This window comes from Anabrus simplex, chromosome 1 (genome assembly GCF_040414725.1).
Source record: "Anabrus simplex isolate iqAnaSimp1 chromosome 1, ASM4041472v1, whole genome shotgun sequence".
Taxonomy (NCBI): Eukaryota; Metazoa; Arthropoda; class Insecta; order Orthoptera; family Tettigoniidae; genus Anabrus; species Anabrus simplex.
Genome location: NC_090265.1, coordinates 795,621,363 through 795,637,875, shown reverse-complemented (window position 1 = coordinate 795,637,875; position 16,513 = coordinate 795,621,363). Strand labels below are relative to the sequence as shown.

The following is a 16,513-nucleotide window of genomic DNA, read 5'->3' as shown; positions in this document are numbered from 1 at the left end:
AAGCACCGAAATTCTTCTTCTTCTTCTTCAATTTATTGGAGTCGGCGCTTGATATGAATTTGGCCTAGTTTTATGGCCGGATGCCGTTCCCGACTTTAACCCTATATGGAGTGACGCATTCACTACTGTGTGTTTCTGTAGTGGTTAGTACTGTGACATGTGTATTGCCAAACCAGAGGAGTTAACCAGATGCAGTTAAAATCGTCAGCCCGACTAGGAATCGAACCCAGGACCCTGACCAGTACGCTAACCATTAAGCTAAGAGCCGGAGTAAGAATTCGATCTTTATCTACTGATGGATATTCACACAGATGATGAATCACCACCGCGTCTCTGCACCCGCCGACCCCTGGTCATCCGTAGGTGCACGTATCTCTTGAGAGATATCTAGGATACCGATGCCGGTACCAATTGGCACTGCTCTGTCGCTCTTTTTGTGCATGTGTTTTCAATTTAAGATTGTGTAGTAGTTTAAATGTAGTCATTTATTATGTTTTAGTTGTAGTGTGTTGGCTCCATGGCTAAATGGTTGGCGTTATGGCCTTTGGTCACAGGGGTCCCGGGTTCGATTCCCACCTCAGCCAACCTCGAAGTGGTTTTCCATGGTTTCCCACTTTTCCTCCAGGAAAATGCCGGGATGTACCTAACTTAAGGCCACTGCCACTTCCTTCCCTCTTCTTTGTCTATCCCTTCCGACTTTCCCATTGCCCCTACAAGGCCCCTGTTTAGCATAGCAGGTGAGGCCGCCTGGGCAAGGTGCTGGTCCTCCTCCCCAGTTATACCCTCGCTGACGCTCCACTGCCCTTGAGGGGGTACTGTAGAGGTGGGAAACCACGCTGAGTCCGAGGGTAAAACCAACCCTGGAGTGTAAACTGATTAAGAAAGAAAGAATAATAATAATAATAATAATAATAATAATAATAATAATAATAATAATAGTCGTAACGGCCTCAGTTATCTGTAGTGGCGGCCTGCTCCCTAATTGCGAGATTCCGACTGTTTGCTATCTAGCAACGAAAGTGGAATTCTACTGGAACGGTTCCTATGGCTTGAGTTAATTTGATTTTGACGGGTGACACAGAGTGCGCCACTGGAGATCTTTGTTAGCATGCCAACAACATTATGGAGTGCCAAGACTTTTGACCGCCCTTCAAAAATCCACTACCTCAGCCAGGATCGATTCAGCAAACTTGGGATCATGAGTCGGACACACTACCACTGATCCACCGAGCCAGTACCGAGTGCTTGTGTATTACATTCACTCTCTATCTGGAGTGTTTGTCTTGGTGTTTCTTCCTACATTTCTATAAGTAACACAGGCTAATTCTGAAACACATCAGTATTCAAAAATCACTTGAACATTGATGTTTATTATTACGCAGTGATGGAGTAAATTACAGCAACTCTGCTGTGCTTCAAAGCAGCAGAACGATATAACGTAGTAGTCATAAAGGCCTCAAGGTAATGTAGTCGTGAGCTTGCATTCGGAAGGAGGTGAGTATGAATCCTACCGTCGGCAACCCTGAAAATAGTTCTCCGTTGTTTCCCATTTCCAAACAGGTAAAAGCTGGAGATGTACCTTAATTAAAGGCACGGCCAGTCCCTTTCCAATCCAATCCCTTTCTCATCCTTGCGTCGCTAAAAAATATACTGTTTCTGTTTTTTACAAGTTGCTTTACGTCGTACCGACAGAGATAGAGTCTTATGGCAACGATAGGACAGGAAACGGCTATGAGTGGGAAGGAAGCGACCGTGGCCCTAATTAAGGTACAGCCCAAGCATTTGCTTGGTGTGAAAATGGGAAACCTCGGAAAACCAGCTTCAGAGCTACCGAGAGTGGGGTTCGAATCCACTGTCTCCCGAATACCGGATACTGGCCGCACTTTAAGCGACTGCAACTATCGAGCTCGGTATATTCTAAGGGTTAATGTGACGTTAAAGAAGTACCTAGCAAAAAAAAAAAAAAAAATCTAGACGAATGGGCGATAAAGGCTTCCACTTCGTAGCCTAGAAAGGAGTTGTTAATTCTATGCCCGGTCGGCTTTAACCCCCAAAAATAACCTTGCTCACATTTCTAGTGTAGGGTAAGCGGACCCTATCACTCAAAGAAATCCCGTTTCAAAAATGTCTGACAGGGAATTTAACCAACGTCCTTCTTGAGTAAACCGAACACGCCTTTACCAGTCCAACCAAACTTTACATTCCGGGTGTAAAATAATCCAATTCTCAAACTTCTGAGGATAATGGAAAATATCAATACAAATATATATTTGATTAAATATCAATAGGTCGGAAATGGATAATTGAGCTACTTCATTTCGACGTGAGTGAGAAACAAACAAGCTTATTACCTTTTTACAAAAAATGTTGGCAAGTGCGTCCTCCTGCTGCAATACAAGCAGGACTGCGTAATCCTGGGTCGGTGGTAGGAAGGTTACCATGCATATTGTTCACTTTTGAAGTAATTCTGTGACAAAGCGAGTGGTTGTGCGGGTTGGGTCACGTAACTGTCCAATTACATTCGGGAGATTGCAGGTTCGAACCCTACTTTCGGCAGCCCTGAAGATCGTTTTACGTGGTTTCCCATTTTCACACCAGACAAATACCGGAATAAAGCCACGTTCGCTTCCTTCCCACACCTATCCCTTTCCTATCCCATCGCCTCCAAATAGCCAGTGTGTGTCGGTACAACGTAAAGAAAAATAATCGTAAATAAATATTTAAAAATATAAAAAGGTCATGTTTAAGTGTCGGGTAGTTTCATTCGCAATAGGTTATTTGATTAAACATATTTTTTTAACAATTTACTTTAGGTCGCACCGACACATCTCCCTGACGCAAAATAATAATAATAATCTTTTCCTACCACTTTTCCCACACCTGTGGGGTCGCGGGTGCGAACTGCGTCGCACATGTGGATTTGGCCCTGTTTTACGGCCGATGCCCTTCCTGACGCCAACCCTATATGGAGGGATGTGATCACTATTGCCTGTTTCTGTGGTGGTTGGTAGTGTAGCGTGTTGTCTGAATACGAAGAGGAGTGTGTTGGGACGGACACAAACACCCAGTCCCCGAGCCAGAAGAATTAATCAGAAGCGATTAAAATCCCCGACCCGGCGGGAATCGAACCCGGGACCCTCTGAACCGAAGGCCAGTACGCTGACCATTCAGCCAACGAGTTGGACAATAATAATAATAATAATAATAATAATAATAATAATGGATTTACATCCCATTAACTAGTTCTTACGGTATTCGGAGCCGCCGAAGTGCCGGAATTTCGTCCTGCGAGAGTCCTTCCAGGTGTCCGCTCTACCGACACGAGGCTGACATATTTGAGCACCTTCAAATACCAGCGGACTGAGCCAGGATCGACCGGTCAAGTTGGGTTCAGAAAGCCAGTACTCTACCGTCTGAGCTTCTCAGCCCGGCGATTAAACACAATATTTGTTTTGGTCTCTTGTCTCTTCTATTATGTCTAGATATTTGAGTAGTGTTTCCTTCTGTAAGAATGATCGCCTTCAGTAACTACAAGTGACCTTCCCCAAAGAAGTGAATTTATTTAAAATATCACACTAATCACTCGTGAATTATCTTATTGTTGGCTGAAGCGTACTGGGCTTCGGTTTAGAGGGTGTCGGGTTCGATTCCCGGCCGGATCGGGGATTTTAACCTTCATTGGTTACTTCCAATGGCTCGGGGGCTGAGTGTTTGTGCTGTCCCCAACATCTCTTCAACCCACACATCACACTAACTTCCACCACAATAACACACAGTTACCTACACATGGCAGATGCCGCCCACCCTCACGAGAGGGTCTGACTTACAAGGTCTGCACCCGGCTAGAAATAGCCACACGAAACTAAATTAAACTCGCGAATTTACGAGAAATGGACATATTTAAAGGACTAGTGTTACTACAAAATAACATAAAATTACCGCAATATCAAATGTCGAATGTCTAACACGAAAATACCTCAGTGTATTCCATCAACAACCAAAAAAGTCAAGAAACACACAACTGTGTACTTTTCATAATGATTTATTGCGCACAGGAAGAACGGAACGTTAATTAAAACAGACAAGGGAGGAGGAAGCTTGTAGTTATCGTGACTGCTGATAACCTAATCATAGCCACGAACCTCTAGCTGTACGTTGTCCCCGAACTACAGTAACGTGACATCTCACTTGTGAAATCCCACACGTACCACCTAAAACCAATGATGACAAAATTATAGCAGGCGTTTGCAAAGGTAAGGGCCTCAGGCTTCAAATATAAACTTATCGCACTTCCGATATCAAATGTACAAAATCAACATTTCGTGGATATTTTGGTTAACTAATTAATAAGAATGGAGGACTTAAACAATCAACAGCAACTGAGTAAAATGCAGAGCAGCCATTGAGGAAAACATAATTTATACTAAAATGGTTGGTAGAATTCCATGACACTATAAGAAAACTCACCTCAAAAGACCACGTCGCGAGGACGCTGACATTATGATGTTCTGTTCCCAGACTGCCTCCGTCAGAACATCGTCACAATCAATGCCCACTAAATCATCAGGACGATTTGCGTTTCCAAAGTCCCCCATTTTCTTATCAGTCTCTTGAAAGTTACCGCAGATAACACTCAACAAGAATTTGGCGTTAAAAATGAAGATCTAACACTCTCATACACCACTCAAACCTTAAATGTTCACAAGAACAAACACTCGGTTCACTTCGACAACAGTCTTCAAGGGCTCTGACCTTCCTAACTAACACACACACCACACTGCTCAGTGCGCGTTCAGTCGACAGACAGGAGCTATGCTTGGGAAAACACCACGTAGCTCTCCTAGCTGATGTTATCTTATCTACCAGGCAGGAATGTAAAGAACTTTGCAAATAAACCATTCATTAATACGAAATCTCCAGTTAAATTCTAGAACATAACAATGATTTCCAGAGAACGGAATACGAATAGAATCTAATTATAGTGGATGGCAAGAATCAAGAATTCGAGGATATTTCGGACAACTAAGTAATAATGGAGGAAATCGACTATGGGCATGCCCAATGCATATTAAACAACAGAAAACGAACAACTATCTTTCAATGTATCAAACAGGAGGAAATATTGTATCGCAAAACCAACCACGAATCAAAGTGTTGCAAAACTATCTTCGTACAACAGAACAATTATCCCAGGAATTAACGAAAAATCAATTATCTTTGAAATAATGTTGTTGTTACTATCAAAATACTATTATAAGGTCAAATTTATATATCTATGTAATATTGTGAATGTTGAACATGTATCATTGAATCAATTAATTCAGATTTCAGAATGATGAGTTAAAGAAAATTCGCCCTAATCATTTCAACACAATGCCATAACCTTTATGAGATTCTTATAAACAGAAATCCCGATTTTTAACATATAAGTTGTCATATAAAGAATTGTTTTACAAACACGATAGGCATTTGTAGAAACTCAATTATTTTCACAGAATATTGCATACTTCCACAATATACACCTAACAACAGTAGCGTGTAATTCCGTTAGAAAAAAGAAAAATCACAAATCTCATTTTGAGAATTCTGCCTCATATCGGATAAAGTCTTCCACCGCAGGTTACACAGTACTGAAACAAAACAAATGCTTTTAGCGATCACTTCCACGACTCCAATATCCACGTCTTGAGAACGCTACTGGAGCAGTCTGCGTTTGAGGCCCAATTGGGTGCGATCGGCCGTAAAACAGGCGAACACCTCCGCAGCTATCTATATAGCACTAAGTAGATACGACCTTGCTTTCTCCCCACTTGATGTGAAGATACACACACTTTCCCCACCCACAATTAGCAGTAAGAAGCCGGTCGACTGGCCGGTTTCAACATGCGATCACTTCCTTCTGACACGAACCAAACCGCAAGGTTTTATCTCCTCACGCAACAAACGAGACAAGACGAGGAAGACAGAACTACAGAAGGTGGCTATCTGACAGCCACGCCAACGTCCGTTTATAAACCGACATAAACAACGTCTATTTGCTTAAAGTTGGGTTGCTTGGTGTAGGATGTGCGTAGCCATAGCTGTACAGCACACTGACCGGAGCACAGAACAAGTTCGTAAATTTTTCGAGAATAAAAAAATATGGGCACAGACATTACATATGGTCATACGCAAGGTACGGTATATAAATATAAACGATGAACTTCGTGTTGTTGTTTTTTTTAATATATAAGTTACTGTATGAAAATCCACAGCCTGTTTTCAGTCACTCGACCGGGGCAGGAATGGAATGAATGAAGCCCCATCTAGCGGCGAGGATAGGAATTGTGCCGGCTGTCGAAGCCTGTTTCACTCCTCTGGGGCAATGATTAATGAATGACAGATGAAACGAAATTATATTGGAGAGTGTTACTGGAATGAAATATGACAGGGAAAACCGGGGTACCCGGAGAAAAACGGGACAAGGGTTGGACAAACAACGTTATATAGAGGATGGGTTGCCTAGTTGTACTTCCTCTTAAAACAATAATGACCACCACCACCACCTTTTATTCTTCCTTCCTTCCTCCCTTCCTCCCTTCCTTCGCACTGCTCGTACGTTGCACAAAAAGGACCGCCTCACGATCTGTTTGGGTCTAAGTTATAATAATAATAATTATATATTATTATTATTATTATTATTATTATTATTATTATTATTATTATTATTATTATTATTATTATTATTATTATTATTGATTCACTGCACCAGAGGAGTGCGACAGGTTTCGGCAGCCGGCAAAATTCCCATCCTCGCTGCTAGATGGGGGCTTCATTCATTTCATGCTTGACCCGGCAGAATGACTGGAAACAGGCTGTGGATTTTTATTATTATTATTATTATTATTATTATTATTATTATTATTATTATTATTATTATTTGCTAGTTGTTTTACGTCGCACCGACACAGATAGGTCTTACGGCGACGATGGGACAGGAAAGGGCTAGGAGTGGGAAGGAAGCGGCCGTGGCCTTAATTAAGGTACAGCCCCAGCATTTGCCTGGTGTGAAAATGGGAAACCACGGAAAACCATTTTCAGGGCTGCCGACAGTGGGGTTCGAACCTACTATCTCCCGAATACCAGATACTGGCCGCAGTTAAGCGACTGCAGCTATCAAGCTCGGTATTATTATTATTATTATTATTATTATTATTATTATTATTATTATTATTATTATTATTATTATTATTATTATTATTATATAATACTGTTATATTTCTTCTAAGCGGAGGCGGGACTTTTTCTCCGGGTACTCAGATTTTCTGTCATCTTTCATTCGAGGAACACTCTCTACTATCATTTCATTTCATCTTTCAGTCATTAATCATTGCCCCAGAGAAGTGTGGCGCCTTCGGCAACCCGCACAAAGCCTATCCTCGCCTTAAGATGGGGCTTCATTCATTCCATCCCTGACCCGGTCACTGACTAGAAAACAGGTTGTAGGTTTTCATTTTCACTGTTATTTCTCCTGAGAGTTTTTCTTCCGAAGATCGAGAGCGGCCATCAGAAGTCTCGCCAGTCTATCTACAGTCTATCTACAAGTTTAAATCCCGCTTGATATCAGCCTGATGTAACTGGTGTAGCCAAACCTGAAACGAAGCGTGTCACTCGTTTGTTCGACGTGGCCTAGCAACGATACAATAGTGTCACAATAAGACTGGCCTTGCAGTCTGTGTTTGAAGACAAACAGTAGTTGAGGAGGGACGTTAAACAGATAGTATATTTATTGAAATACAGCAATATTTCATGGAACGAGTGAGCTAAACCGCTGCATGTTCGATCACAATATTGTGCGGGGTCCCAGCAGTTGCTCACTCCATCTGAATTGCGTAGGTCGACGAATGTATTATTTTCCTCTCCCCGCAACTAAATGTCTCCACACCTCATTAGGTGGCGTGACAGTAATAACCTCTGGTTGCTATGTGTAACCTATCAGATACCCGGACTGCCTCAGGTATGGCAGACAGTTCTTCATTTAGTTGTGACACCTCCAGATACAGGTGAAACAAAGATGTCACATCTCATGGAAATGAGTAGGAGAAACATACTGAGCCACGGATATGAAATGAGTAATCTCAGATGAATACCACAATCCAATGCCGAATATGCGAAACGCGAAATGATAGGGAGAACTCATTACCATAACGGGAATAGTGTGACTCACATGTACAGGCTGACGATGTCATAATGTGAACTATCCGCAATGTTACTCACCTATCATTAATAATAATAATAATAATAATAATAATAATAATAATAATAATAATAATAATAATAATAATAATAATAATAATAATAATAATAATATTATTATTATAATTATAATAATAATAATTATTATTATTTCACTTTTGTTGAACCGTTTGCTGATGAAACACTCCAAATCTACTGGAGTGATTGACATGAAAGTTGGTATTTAAGCAGAAGGCACTATGGAAAGAAAGCTAGGCTACGAATTTCTATAATACCCCTAGTTGAATGGGGGGGGGGGAGGAATTATGGGGAGATAGCACAGGGTCTCTCATATAAACTCAGACCGAACCCATGGTGTTCGTACTCTGCGTTACGGAAACTGCAGTATGGGAGGCGGGTGCATAGTTCTTGACCTTGCAAGCAGCCTGCACGTGTTCGACCCGGAAAGCTTCAGTCGCCAGTCTGAATCTCATCTGCTGACATGGTGAAACAGTTATCATTGCACCACCGTATTTTCGTATGTGAAAGTTCTGGTTTCATCTTAATGGTCGTGTGAACAGTCATAACTCTTGCCACTGGTGTGCAGACAATCCTAATGGTGTTTATGAAGTCCCTCATTACGATAGAAAGACTGGTGTTTGGTTTGCTGTTAGTGCAAGACGAATAATTGGGCCTACTTTTTCGAGACGACAGTAAATGCAGGGAGATACCAAGATGACATCTTCCATCAGTTAACGGAAAAAGAAACGTCGCGTGGATGGTTTCCACTAGATACAGCCCCTGCTCATACAGCAGAAGATTCCTCCCTTCTTACAGTCTCGGAAATGTTTGCAGAGTGATCAGTGCTGGTCTATTTCCCCCTCATTCTCCAGATCTAACAGTGTGTGATTTTTACTTGTGGGGTAAACTGAAAGAAAAAAATGTATAGAACAATCCTCACACATTGAAGGAACTGAAAGAAAACATTACGAATGAAATCAGAAACATTACACTGGCAGAACTCACTTGCGTCAGAATGTGGTTACCAAATACAATGCCTGTATAACCCAGGAAGGACGACACTTCCAGCAACTTTTATAACATAAAATTTCATATAAGATTGCATACATGCATAAAGCAGGGCGGCCGCACGTGACATAAGTTCGGCTGAGGCAGCTGCCTTAGCGGAGAGTACGAACACCGTGCGTTCGGTCTGAGTTTATATGAGTGACCCTGTAAAAGTATTTTGCACATACTTTCAGCATGTTTTCAAGTGTACATAACAAAAGTGTAGGAAACAAACACTGAACATGATAATAAAATGTAGGAAACTCAATCGTCAAAAATACCAGATTTTCGCCCCAGTGTGGCATGGGCTTTTCAAATGATAGCTTGCAGTGGCGTCGCTAGCGACGTACTGGCTGGCCAGTGTCTTGAGAAGGTGAGGTACGGTATCCAACTGATGATGCAATGCCGTACTGGGAACCATATTTTGGTCCGTTTGAACATTTTTTTTATTTTATTTTTTTTTACTGACATACCTGCGGAAAATGTTTCCGACATAAACAATGAAAACTCATAAAACTGAGTTAAGCCTATAGTGAAATAATATTTGACTTAATACCCTTTAAATATATATGTATTGTGCGCACAATGAGTGAACTACTCTATATATACGAGTATAAGAACCCAGCACAAGACAATAAATATACGTATAGTATTACTTCTTTCCTTTCTTTTTTCTGGTCACTGTAACATCCGACGATGAAGAAACAAACTGAACTGAACATTCACCGTCTGCCTAGATTATTTCGACCGATGTCGAAATTGTCGGAGTTCTCGATTTGGTTTCCGTTATTTTTGGTTCTTGAATTTAACATTACTCTATGTGATTTCCGCAACATTTCAACCTTGAATAATAGTTACACAAACATATATTCTCAAAGAAATTCTGTGCGACAATCACACAAAATTAAGGAGCAAATATAAAATCAAGCCTAAAAAATCAATTGTAAAGGAGGAATATTTGCATAAGGGAACTAAAAAGGAAACACGTCTGTTTTAAACTTAACCATCCTCGACTACGTAATTTTACACTTTAGTGAAAGAAAATTTTGAGTAAAACAAATTGTGTTGAGAGAACAAATTCTCTACATCCTCGTCACTTATGCCCTCTTTCGTCAACAGTTCTCGCAGCGAGGGAACAGAGAGAAAACATGGCGTCCTGTGGCAGGATAACGGAAGTTTCGAGTCAAGGTTTGTTTGTGGGGAAGACCACGGCTACTTTCTTAACCATGGGCGTTAAACAGGCTGTAATGGCTCATTACATTAACAGTGGAAATGCGGCCTTCGAGGCAGTAAAGAACAAAGAACTAAAAGCGTAAACAAAGAGGATTACTTACACATTTAACACTGCATCATGAATCTATTATACTTCTCCATTCCAAGTCCTTAGTGCCGCCTAAAGCCGACTTAAGTTATTTTTATTCCTTCATCCCTTCAAGGAAATACCCTTAAGAATAACTGTTTCCTCGTTATGAGCACCTAGTCGTAGCAGAAACCTAACCCACTTTGAGATTGGGAAAGCTTGATATCGTTGATGATAATAAAATTATTATTATAATTAGTATATTATTATTGATCAAAAGAATTCTCAACCTTGCCCTGTCAATCTTCTCCCACTACCAGCTAATATTGCGGACGCAAACTAGGCGTTGTGTGACGGTTTAAAATAGTCAACAACATTGTTCTTTCCCGACACAGAATTGGGACGAGTTCCTGGTTAGTCTTGGAGAATGCTCAACAAATTCTATCCACATCAGCAAGAAGTCTACCAAGAGTCATCGGGAAGTTAAAGATACAGGAATTATGATGCCCTCCACAGATATACTGTAGAGCAGAGAAGGAGTTTGAGAAAAGCTGAAGAGTTTGGTTCTCATTCATGAAATGGCTTCAAATTAACTACAGTTTAGACAGAAATTGCTTATATTTTGACAAATCTGGAACCTCAATGCAGAGAGCTGTTTCGTTTGCGGAAAACTGGAAATATCATTCGGTGAAAATGTACTTTTTTAAAATTTTGTTTTACGTCTCACCGACACAGATAGGTCTTATGGCGACGATGGGATAGGAAAATCCTAGGAGTGCGAAGGAAGCGGCCATGGCCTTAATTAAGGTACAGCCCTAGCATTTGCCTGGTGCGAAAATGGGAAACCACGGAAAACCATCTTCAGGGCTGCTGACAGTGGGGTTCAATCCCACTATCTCCCGGATGCAAGCTCAAACTTGCGCAACCCCAATCGCACGACCAACTTGCCCGGTGAAAAATGTATCTCAAAAAGAACGATCTTTGTTTGAGAAGTTTCCATTGAGCTGAATAATTTAAAAATATATTAATATACTACTTTCCTGCGCGTGCCATTTATCATTATTTTTACCAGTCACTACTGGCACGCGCGCTAATAAGTTCTCCATTGTTCTCTTGTGCACAATATTTCCTATTAACAACTAATACTGCGCCCGCGAACTGACGTTGTGTGGCGGTTTAAAATATTTCAACAGCAATGTTCTTTCCCGACATAGAATTGGGATGGGTTACTCGCCAGTCTTTAAGAAGGTTCCCAAGAGATATCGTGCAGTTGGTATATGAGAACCACAAGTTAAGAATTTTAAAAGTTGCTAATGCCTGATGATGGTAAAAACCTCTTACGGCGAAAGTACCTATATTGTATATATTACCTTCACTAGTGAGAGAGGGGGCGAGGAGGGGAGATGTGTGAGCATAATGTCTTAGCTGCCAACTTTTCACCCAGATGACCCATTGTTCGATGACAGCCGGGCAGGATTTTCGGGTGAAAAATGGGTGATATTGTTACGTGCCAGCCCTGTGGTAGCCCCTTTCGGTACTTCCTGGAAGGGACATGTGAGTCAGACAACCAGGGAGCTGCCAGCCGGCCTTTCCATGTATTGTTCTCTTCGTCTTCCCCGTGCGTTTCTGTAAGGTGCAGCGAGAATGTTCCGTCTCTAGCCACATCGCGAATATTCCGGTACACATCACCCGAGCTATGAAAAGGAGAGTAGCCGCGAACAGTTAGTCAGTGTTGGAGTTGGACTCCGTGTGTCGGGGTTCGGTGATTGAGCTGAGGGTGACAGCGGTGTTGGCTGTCACTAGTGTCTGAACGAGGAGTGGTGGTTGCGTCGCGGAGTGTCCGGTGAGTACCTGGAGGACTGGAGCGGCTGCTGTCAGTACTTATCCCATCCGAGTAAGGGTATCGTCGGGTACGGAACGAAATACAGTACTGTGTGTACTGTCTTAAAGTACTGTACGTGTTTGTGTAGGCTACTTCCGCGGACTGAGGACCGCCGTAGTCAGTGAATGGAGCAGCTATCGTGAGTGTAATTCGAACAGTGTTAACTGTCGTTGTTGTGAGGAGTATTGTCCTGATGTTTAACACTGTTGAGTTGTTGCTGTTTAGTTGTTCACTGTGTTTGACTGTGTGAATTACTGGACTGTCTCTGGATCCGAACCAAGGAACAGTTATCGTGTGTTGTGTAGCCAGCAGTCCTGTGTTCAAACCTACCTCTCTGCACGCAGCTGCTGTACGGAGTGACGGACTAGTTTGCGCAAGTGAAAGGCCTGTGAAGGGCTACCAACGAGCCGGGACTCACTGCTGTTAGTGAGTATGGCCATTCATGGTTGAACACAATTGTGTGTTTGTGCATTTACTGGGTCACTCTGAAATATATTATACCGATAAAACAGATGGTATTTTATTCATAACAATATCAAGGACATCACGCTTTAAATCCCTTTCAAAATTCAACTTGCTACAATGATCTTAGAAATAACTGGAAGAAACTGAAGAAACATATTAAGGTATATAATATTCTTCTTCGTTTTTGTTTTCCTCTTCTTCTAATAACCCTTTTGAGGGTACGATAAATCAACTTTGGTTTTCTTTGCATTTAACTTTCTTCGTTTCCAAACTTCCTTCATTTCTGAGAATGTTGTTCCTTTTCCTCTTGAGTCCATTTTCTCCCGGTCGTTAATTTCTTTCCCTCCTGAAATCCTGCCTTTCGTGTTATTTCTCTGAAACGTGTTCTGTGTCCTATCGTACCTACTTTTATTCCAGCGTTTTTCATATCCTTTTCAAACACGTTGGCTCGGATTTGTAACTGCTTAATAGGTTGAAGATTTGTTTAGTTAGCCTATTGTTATTTCTCTATATATACATCTATATATCAAATGAAGAGTTTTGTCTGTACATTGCTCAGAATTTTAAAAGGATGGTATTTCTGTATCAGTCGTGTCCACAGTAACAAGGAAATGCATTTTTTTTAAATTTTCTGTCATTTCTGTCTGTCTGTCTGTCTGTCTGTCTGTCTGTCTGTCTGTCTGTCTGTCTGTCTGTCTGTCTGTCTGTCTGTCTGTATGTATGTATGTATGTATGTATGTACACGCATCACGAGAAAGTGGCTGAAGAGAATTTAATGAAAATCGGTATGCAAAGTCGGAGAATAAGTCGTTACAATCTAGGCCTTAAATAATTTTATTCACGCTGAGTGAAATGGTAGTTTAGGGGAAGGCCTAAAATTTAATTATCAAATATTTATGTTATTAGTGGTCGTATCAATAAATACTACGTAAATAAAATTACATACTACTAAATTTATGATCATTCATGTCTTATACATTGTTGCCGCACCGGCTATGATCACAGAGATATTCATGAATTTGGATTTTTGTTACTAAGTCCATATCAGCGTCGAGTCACGAGAAAATGTGTAAACAGGATTTAAAGTTGGAGAATACGGAACTACAGTCTACCCTATAAATAATTTTATAAGACGCCCTAATATCACAGAGTGGACAGAAAACTAAATGTGAAGGCCTACATATAGAAAGCTTAAAAAAACAAAAATTGATCAATTACATTACATTGACCACTGTTTGTTTGGATGTGCTTTGTGTCTTCTGTTGCCACTCATCTCCGATAGACAGGATTACTGCTGCGTACCGAGTATTTACTGTATTTTAATTTGCCTTACGTCGCACCGACACAGATAGGTCTTATGGTGATAATGGGATAGGAAAGGGCTAGGAGTGTGAAGGAAGCGGCCTTGGCCTTAATTAAGGTACAGCCCCAGCATTTTCCCTTTGTGGAAATGAGAAACCACGAAATTTATCATCTTCAGGGCTGCCGACAATGGGGTTCGAATCCACTATCTCCCGGATGCAAGCTCACAGGTGCGCGCTCGGAACCGCACGGCCAACTCGCCCGGTCGTACCGAGTGTAACAGCTTGCCTGAATATTGGCGGGAAGTAGCTGGGAGTTAGATAACTTTCTTCTTTAGCATGCCATTCCTCTGGTTCATAAATTTTCTGATACTACTGGCACGTAATACACTGGTTCACCACAGCATTCGAGCTATTTAATTACTACTCTGAGGCACTGACTGGAATGAGCAGTGTCCGTATTTAGCGGAATAATGGCAGAGGAGTGTTCACGGCTGTCTGCGGCCTCGTCATTCCAGTTCTAGAACTTCGGATTGTTAGATCGGCACCGTAGTACTGTTCGTTAAAAGTGAGAAAACGTGCGGTTCTTCATTTGTTCGAGTATTTTATATGATAACATTGCTTTTAATCGCTGTTTTCCTGACTTTTTAATAATGATTTATGTTGACTTCAGTTAGGAAAACTACAAAGTCAGTCGTTCTGAGAATCCCGCAGCGAAGCACGGGTACATCAGCTAGTTCATTCTATAAATGTGTCCAAAAAACTGGAGTCTTCTTTTCTTCATTTCAGTTGCCAGTTTATCAACTATTAAACTGTTTGATCGTAGTCTAAATTCGGCATTGTTGTTTCATATAGGTCACAGTATCATTCTCAAAATTCTTTTAACGTTTTCTAATATTTCAAGATCCCAAATTCTTATAAGTTTGAAAGTTTCTGCAGCATATAAAATTTCTGGCCGGGCTACTGTTCGATAATGTCTTAATTTCAAGTTCCAGGATAGACGCTTATTGTATATATTTTTTGTCATGTGAAACATCATTTCCATTTTATCTATTCTTATATCTATAGCTACCTTTTCTTTTGTGTTGTTTGTTATGCATTCTCCCAGGTATTCAAAGCAATTTGTCCGAGATACGTTATTGTTAATTGTGATATTTTGAGGAACATTAATGATGTCTGCCATGAACTTTTTTTTTCAAATGATATTTGCAACCCTATTTTGGCCGCTTGTTTCTGTAATTCTCGTATTTGTTTCTGAGGATTATCTCATGAGTCTGTAATTAACGCCATGCCATCTGCGAAAGCTAAACATTCTATAATGATCTGATTTGGATTTCTTCCTAGTTGAACACCTTTAGTATTGATGGCTTTCCTCAATTCTCGAACTACCTTCTCTAATGCACAATTGAAGAGCAGAGGTGACAAACCATCTCCCTGTCGTACACCTGATCTTATTTCAAATGGTTTTTTGAGTTCTCCCAAAAATGTTACTTTGGATGTTGTGTTTGTTAATGTTGCTTTAATTATTTCAATTTTTCTTTCTTTTCTTTTTTTTCTTTTTTTTTTTCTAGGGGCTTTACGTCGCACCGACACAGATAGGTCTTATGGCGACGATAATCAATTGTTTTATTATCAAGTCCAAATTCATTTAAAATATCAAGTAGAGCATTTCTACCAACTGAATCATAGGCCTTTTTAATGTCTACAAAAGTGATTAGAAATTTAGAGTTTCTGATCTTCCTCATAGCTATCATGTTTTTAGATTTAAAATTTGTTCTGAACATGATCTTCCCTTTCTAAATCCTGCTTGAATTATTATTATTATTATTATTATTATTATTATTATTATTATTATTATTATTATTATTATTATTATTAAATTACGGATGTGTAATGATTATAGCATGACTTGAAGAACTTCTGTCGCCCAGCGAGAATACGACAGCATATTGCATTTACACGCGTACAGCGGCACTATGCAGCAGTGTAGGTTTGCCCGTCCTTAATGTCAGCAATCACTGAAACAGCTGAGATCCCTCTGATACCGATCTTACAAATCTTACACTGATCTTCCTAACAGTGCAGTCTTCATCACACGTTTGATCACTGGCGCGAGGGTAACAGTGGAATTCAAACCCATTTGTATTCAGACTCCACAGCTACTGAACAACGTGATCAACTCTTAATCGATCTGATCTAACTTGGTTGAATAATAGTAGCAGAATAAGGAGTCTCACCTCCGCAAAGGATAACGCGCTGTTCTTGGTCTGTCCATGGATTAGG

General features: G+C 40.6%; 1 protein-coding gene across 8 annotated transcripts in view; it reads right to left on the bottom strand.

Annotated features, from left to right (window-relative positions):
* The window catches only part of LOC136857542 (NAD kinase), a 933,739-nt gene that overhangs the window by 131,729 nt on the left and 785,497 nt on the right, over nucleotides 1-16,513 (bottom strand). Inside the window, exon 1 of one of the 8 annotated variants that reach the window (XM_067136275.2) lies at nucleotides 4,468-4,858. The exons of the other annotated variants lie outside the window; for them this stretch is intronic. Coding sequence (XP_066992376.2) covers nucleotides 4,468-4,595 — 128 coding nt within the window. The 5' untranslated portion in view covers nucleotides 4,596-4,858. Of the gene's footprint in view, nucleotides 1-4,467; nucleotides 4,859-16,513 lie in introns of those variants that run through there. 8 annotated transcript variants of the gene reach the window in all.